The sequence below is a fragment of the Pygocentrus nattereri genome, chromosome 2 (genome assembly GCF_015220715.1).
Source record: "Pygocentrus nattereri isolate fPygNat1 chromosome 2, fPygNat1.pri, whole genome shotgun sequence".
NCBI classification, from domain to species: domain Eukaryota; kingdom Metazoa; phylum Chordata; class Actinopteri; order Characiformes; family Serrasalmidae; genus Pygocentrus; species Pygocentrus nattereri.
The window spans coordinates 769,371-792,225 of record NC_051212.1 but is presented as its reverse complement, the minus strand read 5'-3'; the positions used below and the strand labels follow the sequence as shown (position 1 = coordinate 792,225).

At 46.0% G+C, this 22,855-nt stretch overlaps 1 protein-coding gene across 3 annotated transcripts in view; it reads left to right on the top strand.

Annotated features, from left to right (window-relative positions):
- Positions 1-22,855, top strand: part of LOC108413596 (NACHT, LRR and PYD domains-containing protein 3-like) — a 44,509-nt gene that overhangs the window by 18,212 nt on the left and 3,442 nt on the right. The window contains exons 6-9 of one of the 3 annotated variants that reach the window (XM_037532153.1): positions 51-224; positions 444-617; positions 11,053-11,226; positions 22,385-22,431. In XM_037532153.1, coding sequence (XP_037388050.1) covers positions 51-224; positions 444-617; positions 11,053-11,226; positions 22,385-22,431 — 569 coding nt within the window. Of the gene's footprint in view, positions 1-50; positions 225-443; positions 618-795; positions 847-11,052; positions 11,227-22,384; positions 22,432-22,855 lie in introns of those variants that run through there. The other 2 variants (XM_037532155.1, XM_037532161.1) reach the window with 2 other exon arrangements.

The following is a 22,855-nucleotide window of genomic DNA, read 5'->3' as shown; positions in this document are numbered from 1 at the left end:
AACCTCATTTTAACTGTTCCATCTGCTGTGTTTATCATTCCTTTTTGCAGACTAGCTGGTTGCAATCTCACTAAAGACTCCTGTGAACCTCTTTGCTCTGCTGTACAATCAGCAAACTCCTCACTGAAAGAACTAGACCTCAGTAACAATGACCTACAAGATTCACGAGTGGAGCTCCTCTCTGCTGGGCTGAAGAGCTCACAATGTACACTGGAGAAACTCAGGTGAACTTTCTTGTAAAAACATTAAGCAGAAATAGCACAGAAAACTGTAACTAGTATCATTAATTATGATATTTTCATTCCTGTGGTTGTCTCTCAGTTCAACCCAGCAACATAAAAAATACATTTGTATTTTCTAAACATCATGTAATTTTTCTTTTCTTTTATTTAGAAATGTTTGAGTATACTGTAAAATATCTTAAAATGTATCTCCCTTTGCAGACTAGTTACCTGTAATATTGGACAAAAGGTTTGTGAAAATCTAGGATCAGCTCTACAATCAGCAAACTCCTCACTGAAAGAACTAGACCTCAGTAACAATGACCTACAAGATTCAGGAGTGGAGCTGCTCTCTGCTGGACTGAAGAGCTCACACTGTAAACTGGAGAAACTCGGGTAAGAATTCTGTAAATCAGATTTGAAACAAAAACATTAAGATCTGGTATTTAATAATATTTAGAGCTAAATAGATAACAAAGTGGTGGTATATGCTTCAATTAACAAGAGCATGAGAGGTTTACACTTTGATGCCCTGAGGGTAAATAAATGTTCCTGCGTTTGATGTCTTGTACAGGAAGCTCTGGTAATGCTTGCTGGACAGCAATTGGTCAGACTGTCTGTGGCTATGGTGTGAAGGGTGGAGACAATATTGTGGACTTTCCTGAAAAATTTCTTCTATTAATGTCTTTGATTGGTGGCAGTGACATGACATTAGATCACTCTGTACTAGTGAATTTTGCCTGTGGTAGATAAATAGATATTTTATTGATCCCAAAGGATCAAATAAAGTACGTTGCAATCTGCTCTTTACCCCATACTTGTATACAATGGAGACAGGCATCCTAGGACAAACATTCTTCTACCACCACAGGATGTATCTGAGCCTTTTTCACCAGCTTAACGAGACGTTAATTGTCTATGAGAGATCTTTAGTAATGTGTACTCCATGGTCATATACTGCACGGCTTTGTTATCCTTTGGGAACATATTAAAGTTAGTAGAAATAGGGTTATGTCAAATTATCTCCTTGAGCAAAATCACTGTCAGAGACAGGATTCCATGCTGCTACCTTAATCAATCAGACAACCTTTATTTTCAGAAGTATGTTGAGGGCACATTGAGACCTTCCTTTACAATGTAGTCTAGCAAGTTAAACAAACATGGACTAAAAAAGCTGAAATGAAATAAAAACTTTGAGAGACAAGAAGATTTATAAAGATCATAAAATAGCAATACATGTCTGTAATGCATTAAAAGTGAGTGAAAGAAAAAAAGCAATAAGGAAATTAAAAATCTTAGAAATCAAAGTATTTACTAAATTAGAACAATAAAATATTTGACGTTAAAAAGAAAAAGGAGACGTTAAACTCAATTAAAACAGTTTATAGTCTGTTTGAAGGTGGTTTGAGACTAAAGGTTTAGAATGATTGACTGACTGACTGACAGACTGGGTTTTAGAGACTCTTGTGTAAATTCCAGGTCTCTGGTGCTTCGTAGCTAAAAGCAAAACCAGCCCTCTGTCTGCCCTTACTGACTATTTTATTAATCCAGCGAAATGCCAACTTGGTATTTAAAATTAACTTGTGCTTGTATAGAGAATTCTGTAAGGCATTAAATGAGCAAAAGGAGCTTTACAGTCTGAGGCAGAGGCAGCAAGATCATTGATTTTAAATATGTGTGTGTGTGCATATACAGTGTGTGTGTGTGTATATATATATATATATATATATATATATATATATATATATATATATATATATATATATATAGTACAGACCAAAAGTTTGGACCTTCTCATTCAAAGAGTTTTCTTTATTTTCATGACTATGAAAATTGTAGATTCACACTGAAGGCATCAAAACTATGAATTAACACATGTGGAATTATATACTTAACCAAAAAGTGTGAAACAACTGAAAATATGTCTTATATTCTAGGTTCTTCAAAGTAGCCACCTTTTTTTGATTACTGCTTCGCACACTCTTGGCATTCTCTTGAGCTTCAAGAGGTAGTCACCTGAAATGGTTTTCACTTCACAGGTGTGCCCTGTCAGGTTTAATAAGTGGGATTTCTTGCCTTATAAATGGGGTTGGGACCATCAGTTGTGTTGTGCAGAAGTCAGTTGGATACACAGCTGATAGTCCTACTGAATAGACTGTTAGAATTTGTATTATGGCAAGAAAAAAAGCAGCTAAGTAAAGAAAAATGAGTGGCCATCATTACTAAGAAATGAAGGTCAGTCAGTCCGAAAAATTGGGAAAACTTTGAAAGTGTCCCCAAGTGCAGTCGCAAAAACCATCAAGCGCTACAAAGAAACTGGCTCACATGAGGACCGCCCCAGGAAATCCATCCATCCATCCATCCATCCATCCATCCATCCATCATCTTCCGCTTCTCTGGGGTTGGGGTTGCGGGGGCAGCATCCTAAGCAATGAGGCCCAGACCTCCCTTTCCCCAGCCACTTCCACTAGCTCCCTGGGGGGGGATTCCGAGGCGCTCCCAGGCCAGCTGGGCGATATAGTCACGCCAGCATGTCCTGGGTCTTCCCTGGGGTCTCCTCCCGGGTGGACTTGCCTGTGACACCTCCCAAGAGAGGCGTCCAGGAGGCATCCTAACAAGATGCCCGAACCACCTCAGCTGGCTCCTCTCGACGTGGAGAAGCAGCGGCTCTACTCCGAGTCCCTCCCGGATGACCGAACTTCTCACCCTATCTCTAAGGGAGAGTCCAGCCACCCTGCGGAGGAAACTCATTTTGGCCGCTTGTATTCGCGATCTCGTTCTTTCAGTCATTACCCAAAGCTCATGACCATAGGTGAGGGTGGGAACGTAGATCGACCAGTAAATCGAGAGCCTTGCCTTATGGCTCAGCTCTTTCTTTACCACAACAGACCAGTAAAGAGCCTGCATTACTGCTGACCCAGCACCAATCCGCCTGTCAATCTCTCACTCCCTTGTACCATCACTCGTGAACAAGACCCTGAGATACTTAAACTACTTAAAGGCAAGAGCTCATCCCCAACCCAGAGAGGGATATCCACCCTTTCCCGCCTGAGAACCATGGCCTCGGATTTGGAAGTACTGATCCTCATCCCGGCCGCTTCACACTCGGCTGCAAACCGATCCAGCGAAAGCTGAAGTGCACGGCCTGATGTCCCCAGTAGAACCACATCATCTGCAAACAGCAGTGATGTGACCTTGAGGTCACCAAACCAGACACCCTCCATCCCCTGACTGCGCCTAGAAATTCTATCCATAAAAATTATGAATAGAATCAGTGACAAAGGGCAGCCCTGAGTCCAACTCTCACTGGGAACGAGTCTGACTTACTGCCGGCCATGCGGACCAAACTCCTACTTTGTTTGTACAGGGCCTGAATGGCTCGTAGCAAAGAGCCATGTACCCCGTACTCCCGAAGCACCTCCCACAGAATACCCCATGGAACACGGTCGAATGCCTTCTCCAGATCCACAAAGCATATGTGGACTGGTTGGGCAAACTCCCATAAACCCTCCAGAATCCTGGAGAGGATAAAGAGTTGGTCCAGTGTTTCACGACCAGGGCGGAACCCGCACAGCTCCTCCTGAATCTGAGGTTCGACTATAAGCCGGATTCTCTTCTCCAGTACACCTGCATAGACCTTACCAGGGAGGCTGATGAGTGTGATTCCCCTGTAGTTGTTTTTAAAAAGAGGCACCACCACCCCAGTCTGCCAATCCAGTGGCACCGTCCCCGATGTCCACGCAATGTTGAAAAAGCGTGTCAGCCAAGACAGCCCCACAACATCCAGAGCCTTGAGGAACTCGGGTCGGATCCAACTCACCACCAGGTGGTGATCAGTTGACAGCTCAGCTCCTCTCTTTACCCGAGCATCCAAAACACATGGCCGCAAGTCAGATGACAAGACTACAAAGTCAATCATTGAACTGTGGCCTAGGGTGTCCTAGTGCCATGTGCACTTATGGACATCCTTGTGTTCATACATGGTGTTCGTTATGGACAAACTGTGGTTTGCACAGAAGTCCAAAAACTGAACACCACTCGGGTTCAGATCAGAGAGGCCATTACTCCCAATCACACCCCTCCAGGTCTAACTGTCGTTACCCACGTGAGCGTTGAAGTCCCCCAGTAGGACAATCGAGTCTCCGGGAGGAGCACTTTCAAGCACCCTTCCCAAGGACTCTAGGAAGGCTGGGTACTCTGAACTGCTGTTCGGTGCATAAGCACAGACAGCAGTCAGGGCCCATTCCCCAACCCGAAGGCGTAGGGAAGCTACCCTCTCGTCCACCGGGGAAGACCACAACATACAGGCACTGAGTCGAGGGGCTATGAGAAAGCCCACACCTGCCCGCCGCCTCTCACCATGGGCAACTCCAGAAAAGAATAAAGTCCAGCCCCTCTCAAGGAGATTGGACCCAGAGCCCAAGCTGTGTGTTGAGGTGAGCCCGACTATATCTAGCCGGTATCTCTCAACCTCGCGCACCAACTCAGGCTCCTTCCCCGTCAGTGAGGTAACATTCCAAGTTCCAAAAGCCAGTTTCAGCAACCGATGATCAGAACGCCAAGGCCCACGCCTTCGGACACTGCCCGATCCACAAAGCACCGAACCCCTACTACTGTCCCTCCCATTGGTGGTGGGTCGATGGGAGGGGGGACTCATGTAGCTCCTTTGGGCTGGGCCTCGGCTCCCCCAGGCCTAGCTCCAGGGTGGGGCACCGGTAACCCTGATCCGGGCAGGGTACACAAGTCCTGCTTTCTTGTTTTCATAGGGGTGATTATGGATTATGGATCACACTTTGTCTGGCCTGTCACCTAGGACCAGTTTGCCATGGGAGACCCTACCAGGAGCTTTTGCTCCAGACAACATAGCTCCTAGGATCATTCAAGCATGCAAACCCCTCCACCATGATAAGGTGGTGATCCATGGAGAGGCAGAATGAAAGTTAATCAGGATAAAAGAGTTTTATATAGAAATGATTTGAGATGGCTGTTCATGACAGTTTTGAAATTGGTCTGTAGTTGTTTAGATATGCTGCCTTTCCTCATTTATGCAGTGGGATAACATGAGTTGTTTTCCAGACACTGTGAATTCTGCAAGATAAAACAGAAAAAGTGTGTAATATGCTATAAAACAACTGGGGTTGCAAGAAGCCGGAAAAGGTTTTCAAAATTTCCTCACCTGTAGTTTCTCATGGGTTGATAATAATAAATTACATTTATATAGCGGCTTTCACAAACCCAAGGTCACTTCATATAGCATGGGGAGGAAACGGAAAAAAAAAAAACTATGCAGAGGAGGAGGAAGAAAAGTGTGTATTAAAGAGAAAAGTCTTTAAGTCAGATTTAAAAGATGAAAGAGAGGAGCAGTCCCTGAGGGATTGAGGAAGAGAATTCCAGAGTTTGGGGGCCATGGCACTGAAGGAACTCCCTCCAAAGGTGGAAAGTCTGGTGCTGGAACAGCAAGTAAGTTATTACTAGAAGACCTGAGAGAGCGAGAGGGAGTGTGAGAGGTCAACAGTTCTCTGAGGCAGGGGGGAGCAAGATTATGCAAAGCATTGAAATTGAGTAGTAAAATTTTAAAATTTATAAGGGACGTGACCGGCAGCAGGCGTAGCTGAGAGAGAACGGGGGTGATGGAGCTGAACGCTGAGTGGGTGAGAACTCCAGCTGCAGAGCTCTGAATGTCCTGTAGCTTTAGTACAGACTTTACAGGGAGACCAACAAAGAGGGAGTTACAGTAGTGAATACGGGACGGGACCGGCAGCCGGTGTAGCTGAGAGAGAACGGGGTGATGGAGTTGAACGCTGAGTGGGTGAGAACTCCAGCTGCAGAGCTCTGAATGTCCCAAAGAGGGAGTTACAGTAGTCAATACGGGACATAATGAAGGCATGAACCAGAGTTTTGGCAACTTTATCGGTCAGGACCGGTCGGAGACGAGCATTGTTATGTAAGTGGAAGAATGCAGTCTTAGTGAGGAACTTGATATGCGGATCAAAATTAAATGATGGGTTGAGTAAAACAAGATTTCTAACAACAGGTGCAGGCTTAACGAGCAGCCCATCAATACTAACTGAAAAATTAGATGACTTTGATAGTAAAGGTTTAAGGCCAACCAGTAAGACTTCAGTTTTATCAGTGTTTAGCATGAGAAAGTTATAGCCCCCCCATCAGGTCAGAATGCCCACCTGAACAGCGGTATTGTAAAGGTAAATTGGTGTGTTTATAACTCTGTGGTCAAGCTGAATGGCTCCAAGAGCCACTAAACCTGAAGGTGTCGAAACATTCACAAAGTAGGTCCTTCACATGAACCAGGTTGCTGTCTTCACTTGTGTCACGTCTGCAGAGGAAACAAACTCAACCTCCCAGAATCACCAGGGCGATCAGTACTCCCCTGATTTCATCATTATGTGGACCCGGGGGGCTCACGTGCTGGATCTCGTTTACACTCACATCCCTGGTGCGTACAGGGCTGAGCCCCGCCCCACTACGGCTACTCGGACCACATCTCTGTGATGCTCATCCCATCATACAGACCACTCATCAGACGTGCAAAACCAGACCAGAAACAAGTGAGAACCTGGCTGCCACAAGCTATCTCTGCTCTTCAGGACTGTTTTGAGCACACCGACTGGAAGACCTGCTACTACCAGTGACTCCATCAACCTGGAGGAGTACACAGAATCAGTGACTGGCTACATCAGCAAGTCCATTGATGATGTTTCTGTCTCCAAACTCCTCACAACTCACCCCAACCAGAAACCATGGATGACTGCAGAGGTGCGCATGCTGCTGAGAACCCGCGACAAGGCTTTCGAGTCAAGAGACAAGGCAAGCCTCAGGGTGGCAAGAGCCACGCTCTCCCAGGCCATCAATGAGGCTAAGCGTGCCTACTCAAAGAAAATCCATGATTATTTTCAAAACACTGCTGACACACAGCGCATGTGGCAGGGCATCCAGGCCATCACCAACTACAAGTCACCTCCACCTGCTTGTGACAGTGATGCCTCCCTTCCAGACATGCTTAACAACTTCTATGCTCGGTTTGAGGCACAGAACGGCATGACTGTGAGACGGAGAGACCTCAGTTAGTCAGGATAGGAAATACCATCTCCAGCACAACCACACTGAGCGCCAGTGCCCCTCAGGGCTGTGTGCTCAGTCCACTGCTGTTCACTCTACTGACTCATGACTGCACTACAAAGTGCAGCTCAAACCACATCATCAAATTCGCTGATGACACAACTGTGGTGGGTCTGATCAGCAAGAACGACGAGTCAGCGTAAAGAGAGGAGGTGCAGAGGCTAACAGACTGGTGTGGAGCCAACAAGCTGTCTCTGAATGTGGACAAAACTAAGGAGATGGTTGTTGACTTCCGAAGAATGCAAGGTGACCACCCCCTACTGAACATCACTGGCTCTGCTGTGGACATCGTCAGGAGCACCAAGTTCCACATCACAGAGAACCTCACTTGGTCCCTCAACACCAACTCCATAGCCTAGAGAGCCCAGCAGCGCCTCTACTTCATGCGGAGACTGCGGAGACTGAAGGAGGCTCATCTTCCCCCTCCCATCCTCACCATGTTCTACAGGAGGACTGTGGAGACCATCCTGAGCTGCTGCATCATCGCCTCGTTTGGGAATTGCACCGCCTCAGACCACAAGACCCTACATCGTATAGTGAGGACAGCTGAGAAGATCATCGGGGTCTCTCTCCCCTCCATCGTGGAAATCTACACCACAAGTTGTATCCGGAAAGCCACTAGCACTGGTGACGACCCCGTCCATCCCTCACACAGGCTTTACTCACAGTTGCCATCTAGCAGAAGGTACCGGAGCATCAGTGCCACCACTGCCGGACTCTGCAACAGCTTTATTCCTCAAGCAGTCAGGTTCTTAAACTCACGAGGACTGCGCTAACCCTCTGCACCTTATTCCACAACCTCATGTCCAGAATGAGTGCTGTGTCAGTGCTGCACTGTGCTGTCTGTTTACTGTGTCTAATGTCTGGTTAATTTATCGTATTTATTGTTTCTAGTTAAATTTTTTGTTTGTATGCGATGTCTGCATGTTCACACTTTGTACTCTTTGTTCCTTGTTGCTCTGTGATGTTCCTTTGAAGGAAGGACCTTTCCACAGATTTGCCAATAACTTTTACCAATGTCTAGGAGTTAAAGAATTTTAGATTTTAGCTGGGCGGAAAAGCCATGGAATCACACTGAGCTTCAATATAGCAAAACACTTTTAATGGTAGAGCAAATCACTCAGCACTGTGATTTTTTTTTAATATACATGAAGTTCAGCTACAGTAGGGTGAGTTAATAGTATTAAACAAAGTAATAGTTTAGAACCAAATTCTTGGGGAAAATAAAATGAAATGACAGTCTGTGGTTCAATTCATTGTCATATTGTCTCTTTAATTGTATAGGCTTAAATTTGAGCAATTTTGTTGGTATTCAAAAGGTAAATGAGCGAAGATTTTAGGTTTTTTTTAGGTCTGCTGGTTGTGTTTCCCATTGACACAGTAATCTTAATTCTACCCTGACTCCCTCACTTAATTTTCCCCTGCTCACCCGCTGATTGACTAAACTCCCATGTATGTAGCTTCTCCTCCTTCTGCCTATTGATCATCTCACTTCCTTGGGTATGTAAGTCAACAGCCTGGGAGTGACCTGGTCCTTGAATTATACTGTATTCTCTAAGCTTAGTGGTATATTTAGAGTATTAACTGAATTGCTTATAATCTTATGAGACTTTATAACAGGACATTGGATCATCAACTGCACATGCAAACTGTATGATAGACATTAGCAATTTTACAAGGAGTCATCCACTTATATGCAGAGTTGTATCCATAAAAAATAAAAACTACAAGCATTTGACCTTAATGTTACAACATTGACAAGTAATGTAAGAAAATGTTATGAACATCTGACTCACCTTCCATGTGGTACACCAAAATAATAACTGTTCTACAAACCCACTTACAAAAAGTAAGACAGCATGTGAAATGTTAATAAAACAGCAAGTCAAAGTCAGCTTTGTTATTTTCTATTCATCAAAGATGTTGAGACAGTAACAAAATGTACTTTCTCCAGAACATGGGACTACATTTAACTTTTCCAGGGACATGTAGAATCTATGACAAGGCATGACACTACGAAGGGAAAACAAAGTCAAACACCAGGTCACTGCAAAACAAGCAGGCTAACAAAGGATCACAGGCAGATTTCAAAACCACAAGGCAGTGAAAGTAATGACTACGAAAGAGCAGATCAGATATTAGCAAACACCAAACACTCTGGAAAGAAAGAAAGAAAGAAAGACAAAGTGAGCCAGGTAATGAAAGGCATCAGTCAGATTTTATTTTATCAATATGAATGCTACCAATAGCAAGCAGTTTGCTGCTCTGTATGCTTTGTGCCTTTCAGAGCAGGATATAGTTGCTGAATTGAAAAAAAATCATGAATTTCATGGTATGGCTGTCTTTAATGTTCCATTTATATTTATATGTAGCCCTGGTATAGGGTTTACTTTTTTTCTTTGGCTTGTCAGTGTGGGAGGAGGCAGGTAATCACGGAGCCAGCCGTGAAGTGTGAATCAGGCAGGTATATGGGCACCCTGGGGTCTTTAGAGCGGTGTGGCTAAGCTAGGCATAGCAGCGTTTGGTGGCAGTGGTTGCAGCATCGGGCTGGCTTGATTAAGAGACCGTGGTTTTAAGTGAGGGACCGGCACAAACGAGACGCCTTGGTTACTGGTGGTGTCGTGTTGGGAGCTGGGCCAAGCTGCTGCGGCCATACATGAGAACCATGTATGTAGCGGGCAGCTAAGAGCGTTGCTGTCCGCGTCATCATAAACGTCTCGCCTCCGCTTGACGCTGGTTGCTGTTTTAAGCGCAGATGTGAACCCTGTCCCTTGAGCCTGATCCATCTTGTTAGACTCTGGAAGAACGATTGATACGGCAACTGGGTTGCTGGCTGCTTTTCTTTCCCGCTCTTCTTTGCCGTTTTCTTTTACTTTGCTCTTTTCTTTATTTTCGCTTTTACTTTCTTTCGTTTTATTGGTGTTTTATTTTTGATGCTGGTCTTATTCCTGAGGTTTATGTATTTTTATGATCTTATTTGTAGACCTCCTCTGTTGCTGCTGTGAAATGTTTTAGGTTTTTAACACTAGTGTTCTTAATTGTGAGTAGGCAAACGTGGGCTTCCTCAGAAGTAGTATTTGGGTAGCCTAACTGGGGAGCTGGAAGTACAAGGGTCTACTCATCTGTTTTATTTAGTTTAGTATCAGGGCTTGCTGACTACGGAGCTGGGAGTCTTTGTGGTGTTCACTAATGTGACCTGATTGCAGTGCAATATAGTGCGATTGCTGTGTTGAGATTTTCTTTGATTGGGTTGATGGGAATTTAGTCACATGTGTAATAGAATAGCTCTAGCTGATTTCCCACTCCATACCTGAGCAAGCCCTGGTAAAGAGAATGTCCTTTTAATGCCAAACTGACAGTGTGAACAATTTAATAAAGTCCTTTTTATATTTTTTTTAAGACCTGTGTTGTGACATCATTTCTTGCGGAGGGGTGGCGTAGTCTGGCATCGTAGTTACCGGAGCGCCACATATATACATATCTAGGCAAATGCGCATAAGTGACAAAATCATAGTAAACTGAGAGCATTAAAAACCATCTTAGTCTGTCACTCTAGTCGCCCCAGTCAATTTTATTTTTTAAATTGCTTTGATTTTTGATTTCAGAGTTAATCTCACATTTTATGAAATTTAGTGTTTGTACTAAACTGCAGTTGTAAATGCCATCTGTCCTTTTTCCCCCTTCCTTTCTGCAGATTGTCTGATTGTATGGTTACAGTTAAAGGCTGTTCTCATCTGGCTTCAGCTCTGAAATCAAACCCCTCCCACCTGAAAGAACTGGATCTGCGCTATAATCACCCAGGAGAGTCTGGAGTGAAGATGCTGTCTGAGCTAAAGGAGGATCGACACTGTGCTCTGGAGATACTCAGGTGTGTGTGTGTGTGTGTGTGTGTGTGTGTGTGTGTGTACAGAGTATACAGAACTTTTTACATGTTGCTTTGTCACAAAGATGCTTTACAGAAGTCCTGATCCAAGTTCCAAGTGTACAGGCCAAAGGCGACAGAGGCAAGGAAAAACTCCATAAATGTGAAAGGAAAAACTTTCAGAGAAACAAAGAGTCAAAAATCAGATCATGTTCTAAATACTTTAGTATTGGTAAAAGAGTGTTCCTTAGGAAGTGTCACAAAAGGCATTCGACTGTAATAAATGAAGCTTATATATAGCAGGCCACGGGCTGAGTTGAATGTAACTTAGATGTAGAGTTTTAATTAAATGCCAAGTTAAAGAAAAACGTTTTTAGATGCTTCTTTGAACTGAGCACTGAGCTTGACTGTCAAATAAAAGGTGAATTGAGCTTCCCAGTTTAGAAGCATATTTTCTGTATTTTACAAAAGACGTATAAAATAGTTGTAGCTCCTCATAGTTGATAAGAGAAAGATGTCATTACTGATGTCGGCAGCTTATCAGGAATATTATAGGAGCTTGTTTGAGTCTGCTGAGCTACACCCTGTCATATCAGGTCTGTTTTATTTTGGAAAAGAATTGTGAACTCTTCACAGACTTTAGAAGGTAAATCATCATTAAACGCCCCAGTAGACGTTCAGGTTAATTAGTCGGCCTATGGTGGAAAAAAATATTTTGGTATTATTTTTGAGTCCGTTGATTACACTGGAGAAATATGACTGTCTGGATATATTCAGAGCATTATTATACATGGAGATCTGCTCTGTGAGAATATCATGGTGTACCTGCAGTATCCTTTTCCTCCATAAGCATCTGATTTTTAAGAGTGAGCGAGCTTTTCTTCCTTTTTATTGGGGCGAGAAGGTCTAGGCTTTCCCGTAATCTAGCACTCAGATCGGGGACTAGATTACAGGATGGAGTCGTATCTGTATTCGCTGAACTATTATAGACAGGTTTAAGCTTCTCAGCTGTTTCTGAGTCAATGTAGCATTTTTAAAGTGACTTTCAGGTACTTTCTTCTTTACTTCTAAATGAATTTGAAAGAAAATACAGAAATGATCTGATATGAAAACATCAGAGATTTGGGACATTTGTGTTTCAATTCCTTAAATTTAATTCTGGTGAAGTTCCCAGATTGAAGAATCTTATCATAGTTTTTGGACACAATCTTGGCTTATGCTTCTATACGCTGATGCATCTCTCATGGTAAAAGTGGGTGGGGCTTTAAGGGTGAAGGTGCCAGTACAGAGAGGTATACGACAGGGCTGTCCCTTGTTGGGTCAGTTGTATAGTATTATTATTGAACCCTTATTACGTAGGTTGAGATGAGATCTTAAAGGGATACCTGTAACAGGAGACTCCTATGGGACTAATGCTTCGTTGTCTGCTTATGCAGACAACGTCACAATTTTGATCACTGCTCAGGGAGATGTTGAGGTATTGAAGAGGAGTTTGGGGATTTATGAAAGAGCATCTTCTGCAAGAGTGAATTTGGGGTAAATGTGAAGGATATTTGATTGGTCAGTGGGCAGAGACATTTGTTCCTCAAATTCCAGAAGGGCTGATCTGTGGAAGAGAGGGTTTAAAGGCTTTGGGTGTGTTTTTAGGGAATAATTTATTTCAATCGAAAAACTGGGAGGGTATGGTGTAGAAGGTATCGGCCCGGTTGTCTAAGTGGAATTGACTATTACTATGGTAATCATACAGGGGGAGAGTGCTGGTAGTAAATAACTTGGCTGCCTCTACTTTGAGGCATAAGATGATGGTTTTGGAGCCTCCTGAGGAGCTGACTAGAAGGCTACAGAAGAAAGTGGTAGATTTCTTTTGGAGTGAACACAATTGGACTCGGGCAGCTGTGGTTTTTCTGCCAGTTGAGGATGGAGGACAAGCTGGATATATAGAGCTGGGTGAGGGCCCTTCGGCTGCAATTAGCAAAAAGGCTGCTTTACCAGAAAGATCTACCATGGACTCAAACAGCCAGTAAAATCCTGCACAGGGCATCAGTCTGTCTGATCTCACCCCTTTATACCAATTGCTTTTCTTAGTCTGGAAGATGGTTTTTGAGGTGTCCAGGGATGTTAAAGGTTCGACAGAGTGGATACTGGGTCTGTTTGAGAGCTCACAGTGAGAGCACAGTCTGGCCTCTCTGGGTAACCAGCTCTGTTTGAGAGCTCACAGTGAGAGCAGTCTGGCCTCTCTGGGTAACCAGCTCTGTCTGAGAGCTCACAGTGAGAGCACAGTCTGGTCTCTCTGGGTAACCAGCTCTGTCTGAGAGCTCACAGTGAGAGCACAGTCTGGCCTCTCTGGGTAACCAGCTCTGTCTGAGAGCTCACAGTGAGAGCGCAGTCTGGCCTCTCTGGGTAACCAGCTCTGTCTGAGAGCTCACAGTGAGAGCACAGTCTGGCCTCTCTGGGTAACCGGCTCTATCTGAGAGCTCACAGTGAGAGCACAGTCTGGCCTCTCTGGGTAACCAGCTCTGTCTGAGAGCTCACAGTGAGAGCGCAGTCTGGCCTCTCTGGGTAACCAGCTCTGTCTGAGAGCTCACAGTGAGAGCACAGTCTGGCCTCTCTGGGTAACCGGCTCTGTCTGAGAGCTCACAGTGAGAGCACAGTCTGGCCTCTCTGGGTAACCGGCTCTGTCTGAGAGCTCACAGTGAGAGCGCACTCTGGCCTCTCTGGGTAACCGGCTCTGTCTGAGAGATCACAGTGAGAGCACAGTCTGGCCTCTCTGGGTAACCAGCTCTGTCTGAGAGCTCACAGTGAGAGCACAGTCTGGTCTCTCAGGGTAACCGGCTCTGTCTGAGAGCTCACAGTGAGAGCGCAGTCTGGCCTCTCTGGGTAACCGGCTCTGTCTGAGAGCTCACAGTGAGAGCACAGTCTGGCCTCTCTGGGTAACCGGCTCTATCTGAGAGCTCACAGTGAGAGCACAGTCTGGCCTCTCTGGGTAACCAGCTCTGTCTGAGAGCTCACAGTGAGAGCGCAGTCTGGCCTCTCTGGGTAACCAGCTCTGTCTGAGAGCTCACAGTGAGAGCACAGTCTGGCCTCTCTGGGTAACCGGCTCTGTCTGAGAGCTCACAGTGAGAGCACAGTCTGGCCTCTCTGGGTAACCGGCTCTGTCTGAGAGCTCACAGTGAGAGCGCACTCTGGCCTCTCTGGGTAACCGGCTCTGTCTGAGAGATCACAGTGAGAGCACAGTCTGGCCTCTCTGGGTAACCAGCTCTGTCTGAGAGCTCACAGTGAGAGCACAGTCTGGTCTCTCAGGGTAACCGGCTCTGTCTGAGAGCTCACAGTGAGAGCGCAGTCTGGCCTCTCTGGGTAACCGGCTCTGTCTGAGAGCTCACAGTGAGAGCGCAGTTTGGCCTCTCTGGGTAACCAGCTGTCTGAGAGCTCACAGTGAGAGCGCAGTCTGGCCTCTCTGGGTAACCGGCTCTGTCTGAGAGCTCACAGTGAGAGCACAGTCTGGCCTCTCTGGGTAACCAGCTCTGTCTGAGAGCTCACAGTGAGACCACAGTCTGGCCTCTCTGGGTAACCAGCTCTGTCTGAGAGCTCACAGTGAGACCACAGTCTGGCCTCTCTGGGTAACCAGCTCTGTCTGAGAGCTCACAGTGAGAGCACAGTCTGGCCTCTCTGGGTAACCAGCTCTGTCTGAGAGCTCACAGTGAGAGCGCAGTCTGGCCTCTCTGGGTAACCGGCTCTGTCTGAGAGCTCACAGTGAGAGCGCAGTTTGGCCTCTCTGGGTAACCGGCTCTGTCTGAGAGCTCACAGTGAGAGCACAGTCTGGTCTCTCTGGGTAACCGGCTCTGTCTGAGAGCTCACAGTGAGAGCACAGTCTGGCCTCTCTGGGTAACTAGCTCTGTCTGAGAGCTCACAGTGAGAGCGCAGTCTGGCCTCTCTGGGTAACCAGCTCTGTCTGAGAGCTCACAGTGAGAGCGCAGTCTGGCCTCTCTGGGTAACCAGCTCTGTCTGAGAGCTCACAGTGAGAGCACAGTCTGTCCTCTCTGGGTAACCAGCTCTGTCTGAGAGCTCACAGTGAGAGCGCAGTCTGGCCTCTCTGGGTAACCAGCTCTGTCTGAGAGCTCACAGTGAGAGCGCAGTCTGGCCTCTCTGGGTAACCAGCTCTGTCTGAGAGCTCACAGTGAGAGCACAGTCTGGCCTCTCTGGGTAACCACCTCTGTCTGAGAGCTCGTTGTCCTGTCCGCGCGTATGAGCTGGAAGCCGTCCAGCATGACGACCGTGCCCGGGGTTAGCGCCGTTAGCCACGACTCCGAGAACAACATAACGCTGCATTCGCGATATTCTCTCTGGTGTCGCGTCGGCGCCGCCAGCTCGTCCATCTTGTTGGGGAGACATCTCACATTCCCCATAACGACGGACCAGAGAACAGGTCTGTAGCGTCTCCTCTTAGCCCGACGTAGAGCTCCGGCACGACACCCACGTCTCTTCCTCCTCAGCTCGCGGGGGATGTCGGGTCCCTCGTCCGGCAGCACTGCCGTTTGGCGCAGCACCAACAGCTGACCCCGGTTGTAAACAATGGAGCTATGGCTCCGCACGTGGTCTCCGGACGCGGTCGTAAACAAAGAAAAAAGCACAGCTAGGACCAGAGCAAACTCTAGTAGTTTGGTGTCCATAGTGCAGATAAGACAAAAACAACTCACCGTGAACTTACGTACTAACTTACGTACTAACAGAGAGAGAAAAAGTAGGAAAACACGAAAGTAAGCAGGAGCTGCTGTAACAGGCTGCCGCTCTCGCTGGCGTCGGAAGTAAAGGGCCTGGTCTTAGTCCAGTCGGTGATGTAGTTTTGTTATTGTTTGCTGATAGTTTTCTTGGGTCTGATTTTCTGGGCGAGCGTGTCGTCAGGCTGATTGGTCTGGGTGATATCATTGGGTTTTAGGTCACCGAGACTCAGGACCAGCTGGCTCAGGTGACTCCTGTTGATGTTCAGCTCCTGACTAGCCAGTGCTTTATAGTGGAGTGACTGGGGGTCACTGTATTTGATATGTTTCCAAAAATTTAGAGCTCTATTTTGGATATTTAATAAGAGTGGACACTGTCTTAATTCAGCCCTGCACACAGTTTTGGCTGCTTTTCTCTGCACATGGCAGATGATTCTGCAGAATTCTGTGTGCAGGGCTTCAATTGGATGTTTGTCCCAATTTGTAAAGTAGTTTTTTGTCAGGGGTCCCTGTACCTCACTGCTATATAATGTGATTGGTTCAATTATTGATTTGAAGATTTTTAGCCAGATTGTAATTGGTATTTCAAATTTGATTGATTTTTTTAATAGCAGAAAGAGCTCTCCTCACTTTTTCTCTGAGCTCCTTCACAGTCAAAGTCAAACTAACAGTAATGCCCAAATAAGTGTGTGTTTTATATTGTTCAGTGTTGGTTTTGTCAGTTGTGTAAATATAATTCCCTTAATTTTCAGACCTCTTTTGAAAAATGACTATTTAGTTTTTTTGATGGTTTATTTTCAAAGCCCAATTTTTACAAAAGTTGTCTAAGATTTCTAAACTTTGTTGAAGCCCCTCTCTGGTAGGTGACAGTAGGACAAAGCATTGAATTGCTGGATCTCCCATAGAGAGGCCGGGTACTTCATCACACTGGTCAAGTTTTCCAGCCAGTTCATTGATGTATATGTTGAACAGGGTGGGGCTCAGGCTGCAGCCCTGTCTCACTCCTCGCGACTGTGGAGAGAACCCAGTTCTGATTGTTCCAATTTTCACTGCACATTTACTGTGAGAATACATTGATTTAATAACAATAATAATAATAATAATAATAATAATAATGTGCACAGTTCCTGATTAATTGGTTCTCTGTGTTTCTGATTGGATAAATTTCAAACTTCTTTCCTCTTTTTTTTGCAGTCCTGATCAAACCATTTGTTTGACTGACAGCTCTTTGGTTTGTTTTTCTTAACAGTCAGATTTGAAGTTTGTGTTGCATGAGCAAAGATTCTGTTGAGGTTTTCCACAGCCACCTCAACTCTCTCTCTATGTAGCCTGGGGTACAACCAGTGGGTTCATCTCCTCTACACCATGTAAAATTAATACATCAACATTTCTTACTTCCTTCAAAAAATCAGGGTTTCTACTTTTTAAACCGAGTGAAGAGGAGATTGAACCTTGAATATTCCATACAGAAATGCGAAAGGATGTCATTCTGTTCAAGCTGAAGTGTGTTACTGTTCATACTATTCATATTCAGAATTTGATGTTTTAATCACCAAACTTAAATTGAGTTATATGCGTTATTTTTTTTTTAATTCACAGTGTCTGTTAATGTCCTTTACCTTTATGGGAATGTGACTCTTACCACAGACCATGTTCCATTAGACTAGTGCAGGTTTGGCTGAGCGTCTGCTGTACGTCTCTGAGCTCAGAGTTATAAGGGTTTGCTGGTCTGCTGACAGCCTGAGCGTAGGTCAGTGCTTCTGGCCTGGTCTGGAGTTGTTGGGGAGGTGGAGCAGGGCCCTGGGGCAGTGGTGCAGTGTGTGTTCCTGCTATAGGTGGGAGGCTGGGGTTGTTACAGTGCCTCATTTGCCTATCTGGCTGTTCTGGTAAGTGAGGGGTGTGGTGTCGAGGTCTCAGATGGAGGGCTTGTGGAGTTGCTCCATCTGCAGGACTTGGGGTGTGTCTTGATGGCCGTGTGTTTGGGTTTTGTCCAGCTTTGCTGTGGTTCTTCTTTCTGCTCTGTTTGTATCTTCGACACTGGGCTCTAGATGTACTTGTTGGCTTGGAGGAAATTGATGTGAACTTGTGGGAGTAGAAGGTCTTTCTTTCTCTCTCTCTCTCTCTCTCTCTCTCTCTCTCTCTCTCTGTCTGTCTTTCTCTCTGTGTCTCTCTTTCTCTCTCTCTTTCTCTCTGTGTCTCTCTTTCTCTCTGTGTCTCTCTTTCTCTCTCTCTCTATCCCTGTCTCTCTGTGCCTCTCTCTCTGTCTCTCTGTCTCTCTCTCTCTCTCTCTCTCTCTCTCTTTCTCTCTGTGTCTCTCTTTCTCTCTGTCTCTTTCTCTCTGTGTCTCTCTTTCTCTCTGTGTCTCTCTTTCTCTCTCTCTCTATCCCTGTCTCTCTGTGCCTCTCTCTCTGTCTCTCTCTCTCTCTCTCTCTCTTTCTCTCTGTGTCTCTCTTTCTCTCTGTGTCTCTCTTTCTCTCTCTCTCTATCCCTGTCTCTCTGTGCCTCTCTCTCTCTCTCTCTCTCTCTCTCTCTCTCTCTCTCTCTCTCTCTTTCTCTCTGTGTCTCTCTTTCTCTCTGTCTCTTTCTCTCTCTCTCTCTGTGTCTCTTTCTCTCTGTGTCTCTTTCTCTCTCTCTCTTTCTCTCTGTGTCTCTCTTTCGCTCTCTCTCCCTCTCTCTCTCCCTGTCTCTCTGTGCCTCTCTCTCTGTCTCTCTGTGTCTCTGTCTCTGTCTCTCTCTCTCTCTGTCTCTCTTTCTCTCTGTCTCTCTCTCTCTCTCTCTTTCTCTCTCTCTGTCTTTCTCTGTCTCTCTCTCTCTCTCGCTCTCTCTCTGTCTCTGTATTAAAGATATAGATACCCCAGCTGCCTTCTCCTTCAGCTTGGAGCAGAAGGGGAATCATCAAAATCCTATGCAGTTTCTCCAACACCCTGAAGGACACTTGACCTCAGTGCCTGCTGAGATGTAGAAGATTGCAGTGGACTTTTATACAGATCTTTACAATGTTGGTGTCACTAGGTTTGACTGCAGAGATGATCTTCTGATGGGGCTACCAAAACTTGAGGCATCACATGTTGAAGCAATGGACTCAGATATTCAATTTCATGAATTAACTTCTGCTGTCCAACAACTCGCCACTGGACGTTCACCAGGCCTTGATGGACTGCCTGCTGAATTTTACAAGAGTTTTTGGAACATTATTGGAATGGACTTGTTTGAAGTTTTTACGTCGAGAAGCGATACAGCTGCCCCTTAGCTGTACACGGGCACTGTTATCTCTTCTCCCTAAGAAGGGCAATTTGGGACTTCTGAAGAACTGGAGGCCTGTGGCCCTACTTTACACTGACTGTTAAATATTGTCTACATGTCTTTCCAATAGACTGAAGCAATACACAGATTTGGTAGTGCATGCTAATCAGACTTACTGTACACCCGGTCCCACCATATTGGATAATCTTTTCTTCGTTTGTGATGTGATGCCTTGGCAGGCAGGACTATCAGCTCTGAGGTTCAGCTTTGTTTTCTTGTTGAAGAGGAGACTCTCTAGAGCCCTTTAATTCCAGTCACTGAGCTGCCCTTCAGAAGTATCTGCCTGTGCTTTCAAAGGGCAGGTATTACAAAACTAGGAGATATGAGGTTTGATGAGGACTGGAAATCCAGTGAAGTCCTAAGGGCTACAACTGGTATTATGTCTGTTCGACTGCTACAGAGAATCATAGGAGGTGTGATCTCAACACTGCCCACTTCTCTTAAGGAGGTCTTAGAGCACCACTCAGGTGGAGACCAGGAGACCTTCCCTTCTCTCCCTATTGCTGCAGAAATAGGGGATTATCAGGAGGAGGAGGAGGGAGCACTTCTCTCGTTCAGGACTCCACAACTAGCTGAATTTGCAGAGGTATTCAAGAAGGAACTGTATAACATCTGTGTGAAAGATCTTCACAGAACCTCACTGGATGTTTTGAAGAAGTCATGGTGGTTGGGTTTGCTGGCTCCAGGTCCTCCTCCACAAGGCAGTTGGAGGTCCCTGTACAAGCCTCCAATCGAGAAGCACACTGAGGATCTGCAGTAGAGGATTGTACATGGTGCCGTGGCCGCTAACAGACACGTGACGCATATCGACCCCACTATAGGGTCTGAGTGTCCTTTCTGTGGGAGGGAGGAAGCTGTAGAGCATTTGGTTCTACACTGTGTCAGGCTCACAGGTCTGCTAAACTTGCTGAAGGTTTGGTGTCATGGTCCTGGGATACTGTGGACGGATAGTCTCTAAGTCTTTGGTCCAAAATATGTTGCTGCCCATAGAGATAAGTTGTGTCTAGTGAACTTTCTGGTAGGTCAGGGTAAACTTGCTGTCTGGCTTTCAAGGCAGAATAAAATACAGAGGAGTGGGACACTGGACCCTGAACCAATACTGAGACCTGCAGTACGGATTAGGCTTATGATTGAAGACGCTTATTTTAAGATGACTCATAACCTGCCTGTCTTTAATCGAGTGTGGGGACAGGGTGGGGTTTTATGTGGAACTGAGGAGGGTGGCTGCTTTTGTCCTTCTGAAAACCTTTAATACGCTGCTCAAAAAAATAAAGGGAACACTCCAATAACTCATCCTAGATCTGAATGAATGAAATATTCTCATTGAATACTTTGTTCTGTACAGAGTTGAATGTGCTGACAACAAAATCACACAAAAATCATCAATGGAAATCAAATTTATTAACCAGTGGAGGCCTGGATTTAGAGTCACACACAAAATTAAAGTGGAAAAACACACGACAGGCTGATCCCTTTGATGTGATGTCCTTAAAACAAGTCAAAATGAGGCTCAGTATTGTGTGTGGCCTCCATGTGCCTGTATGACCTCCCTACAACGCCTGGGCAGCTCCTGATGAGGTGGCAGATGGTCTCCTCAGGGATCTCCTCCCAGACCTGGACTAAAGCATCTGCCAACTCCTGGACAGTGTGGTGCAACGTGGCGTTGGTGGATGGAGCGAGACATGATGTCCCAGATGTGGTCAATCGGATTCAGGTCTGGGGAACGGGCGGGCCGGTCCATAGCTTCAATGCCTTCATCTTGCAGGAACTGCTGACACACGCCAGCCACATGAGGTCCAGCATTGTCCTGCATTAGGAGGAACCCAGTGCCAACCGCACCAGCATATGGTCTCACAAGGGGTCTGAGGATCTCATCTCGGTACCTAATGGCAGTCAGGCTACCTCTGGCGAGCACATGGAGGGCTGTGCGGCCCTCCAAAGAAATGCCACCCCACACCATTACTGACCCACTGCCAAACCGGTCATGCTGAAGGATGTTGCAGGCAGCAGATCACTCTCCACAGCGTCTCCAGACTCTGTCACGTCTGTCACATGTGCTCAGTGTGAACCTGCTTTCATCTGTGAAGATCACAGGGCGCCAGTGGCGAATTTGCCAATCTGGCAATTCTCTGGCAAATGCCAAGCGTCCTGCACGGTGTTGGGCTGTGAGCACGACCCCCATCTGTGGACGTCGGGCCCTCATACCATCCTCATGGAGTCGGTTTCTAACCGTTTGTGCAGACACATGCACATTTCTGGCCTGCTGGGGGTCATTCCGCAGGACTCTGGCAGTGCTCCTCCTGTTCCTCCTTGCACAAAGGCGAAGGTAGCGGTCCTGCTGCTGGGTTGTTGCCCTCCTACGGCCTCCTCCACGTCTCCTGGTGTACTGGCCTGTCTCCTGGTAGCGCCTCCAGCCTCTGGACACTACGCTGACAGACACAGCAAACCTTCTTGCCACAGCTCGCATTGATGTGCCATCCTGGATGAGCTGCACTACCTGAGCCACTTGTGTGGGTTGTAGAGTCCGTCTCCTGCTACCACGAGTGTGAAAGACCACCAACATTCAAAAGTGACCAAAACATCAGCGAGAAAGCAGAAAGGTGCTGAGAAGTGGTCTGTGGTCCCACCTGCAGAACCACTCCTTTATTGAGTGTGTCTTGCTAATTGCCAGTAATTTCCACCTGTTGTTTGTTCCATTTGCACAACAGCTGTGAAATTGATTTGTCAGTGTTGCTTCCTAAGTGGACAGTTTGATTTCACAGAAGTTTGATTTACTTGGAGTTATATTGTGTTGTTTAAGTGTTCCCTTTGTTTTTTTGAATTTCTCTTGTTTTTTTTCTTACCCCCGTTTGTGTGGGTGGGGGGTTAAACCATGTGTATGTGGCTAAAATATGACGATAGGTCTGTGAAGAGTATTGTTTAAATAAAGTGGGTTTACAAGTCAAGTCTTTCTGTCTCCGTCTCTCTCCCTCTGTCTCTCTCTCTGTGTCTCTCCCTCTCTTTGTCTCTTCCCTATCCTCTCTCTCTGTCTGTCTGTCTGTCTGTCTCTCTGTCTCCTACTTCTGCTTATTATTAACTTACTACTTCTGCTTTTTTATTGCTGCTTATTACTGATTAGTGTGTGCATGTGTGTGTTTGTTCTTCAGGGTGGATCATGGAGGGGAGATCTGGATGGAACCAGGAGTGAAGAAATGTAAGATACACCGACAGTCGGGGGCTGGAGGTTAGGGAACCAGCCCTGTGACTAGAAGGTTACCGGTCTCACAGTCCATGACTGAAGTGCTCTTGAGTAAGACACCTGACCCCCAACTGCTCCCCAGGTGCCGTGGATAGGGCTGCCCACCACTCCGGGCAAGTGTGCTCACTGCCCCCTAGTGTGTGTGTTCACTAGTGTGCATGTACACTCACCAGCCCCTTTATTAGGTACAAGTTGCTTGTTAACACAAATAGCTGATCAGCCAATCACACGGCCGCAGCTCACTGCATTTAGGCCTGTAGAGGTGGTCAAGACGACTTGCTGAAGTGCAGGCCGAGCATCAGAACGGGGAAGAAAGGGGATTTAAGGGACTTTGAATGTGGCGTGGTTGTTGGAGCCAGACGGGCTGGTCTGAGTATTT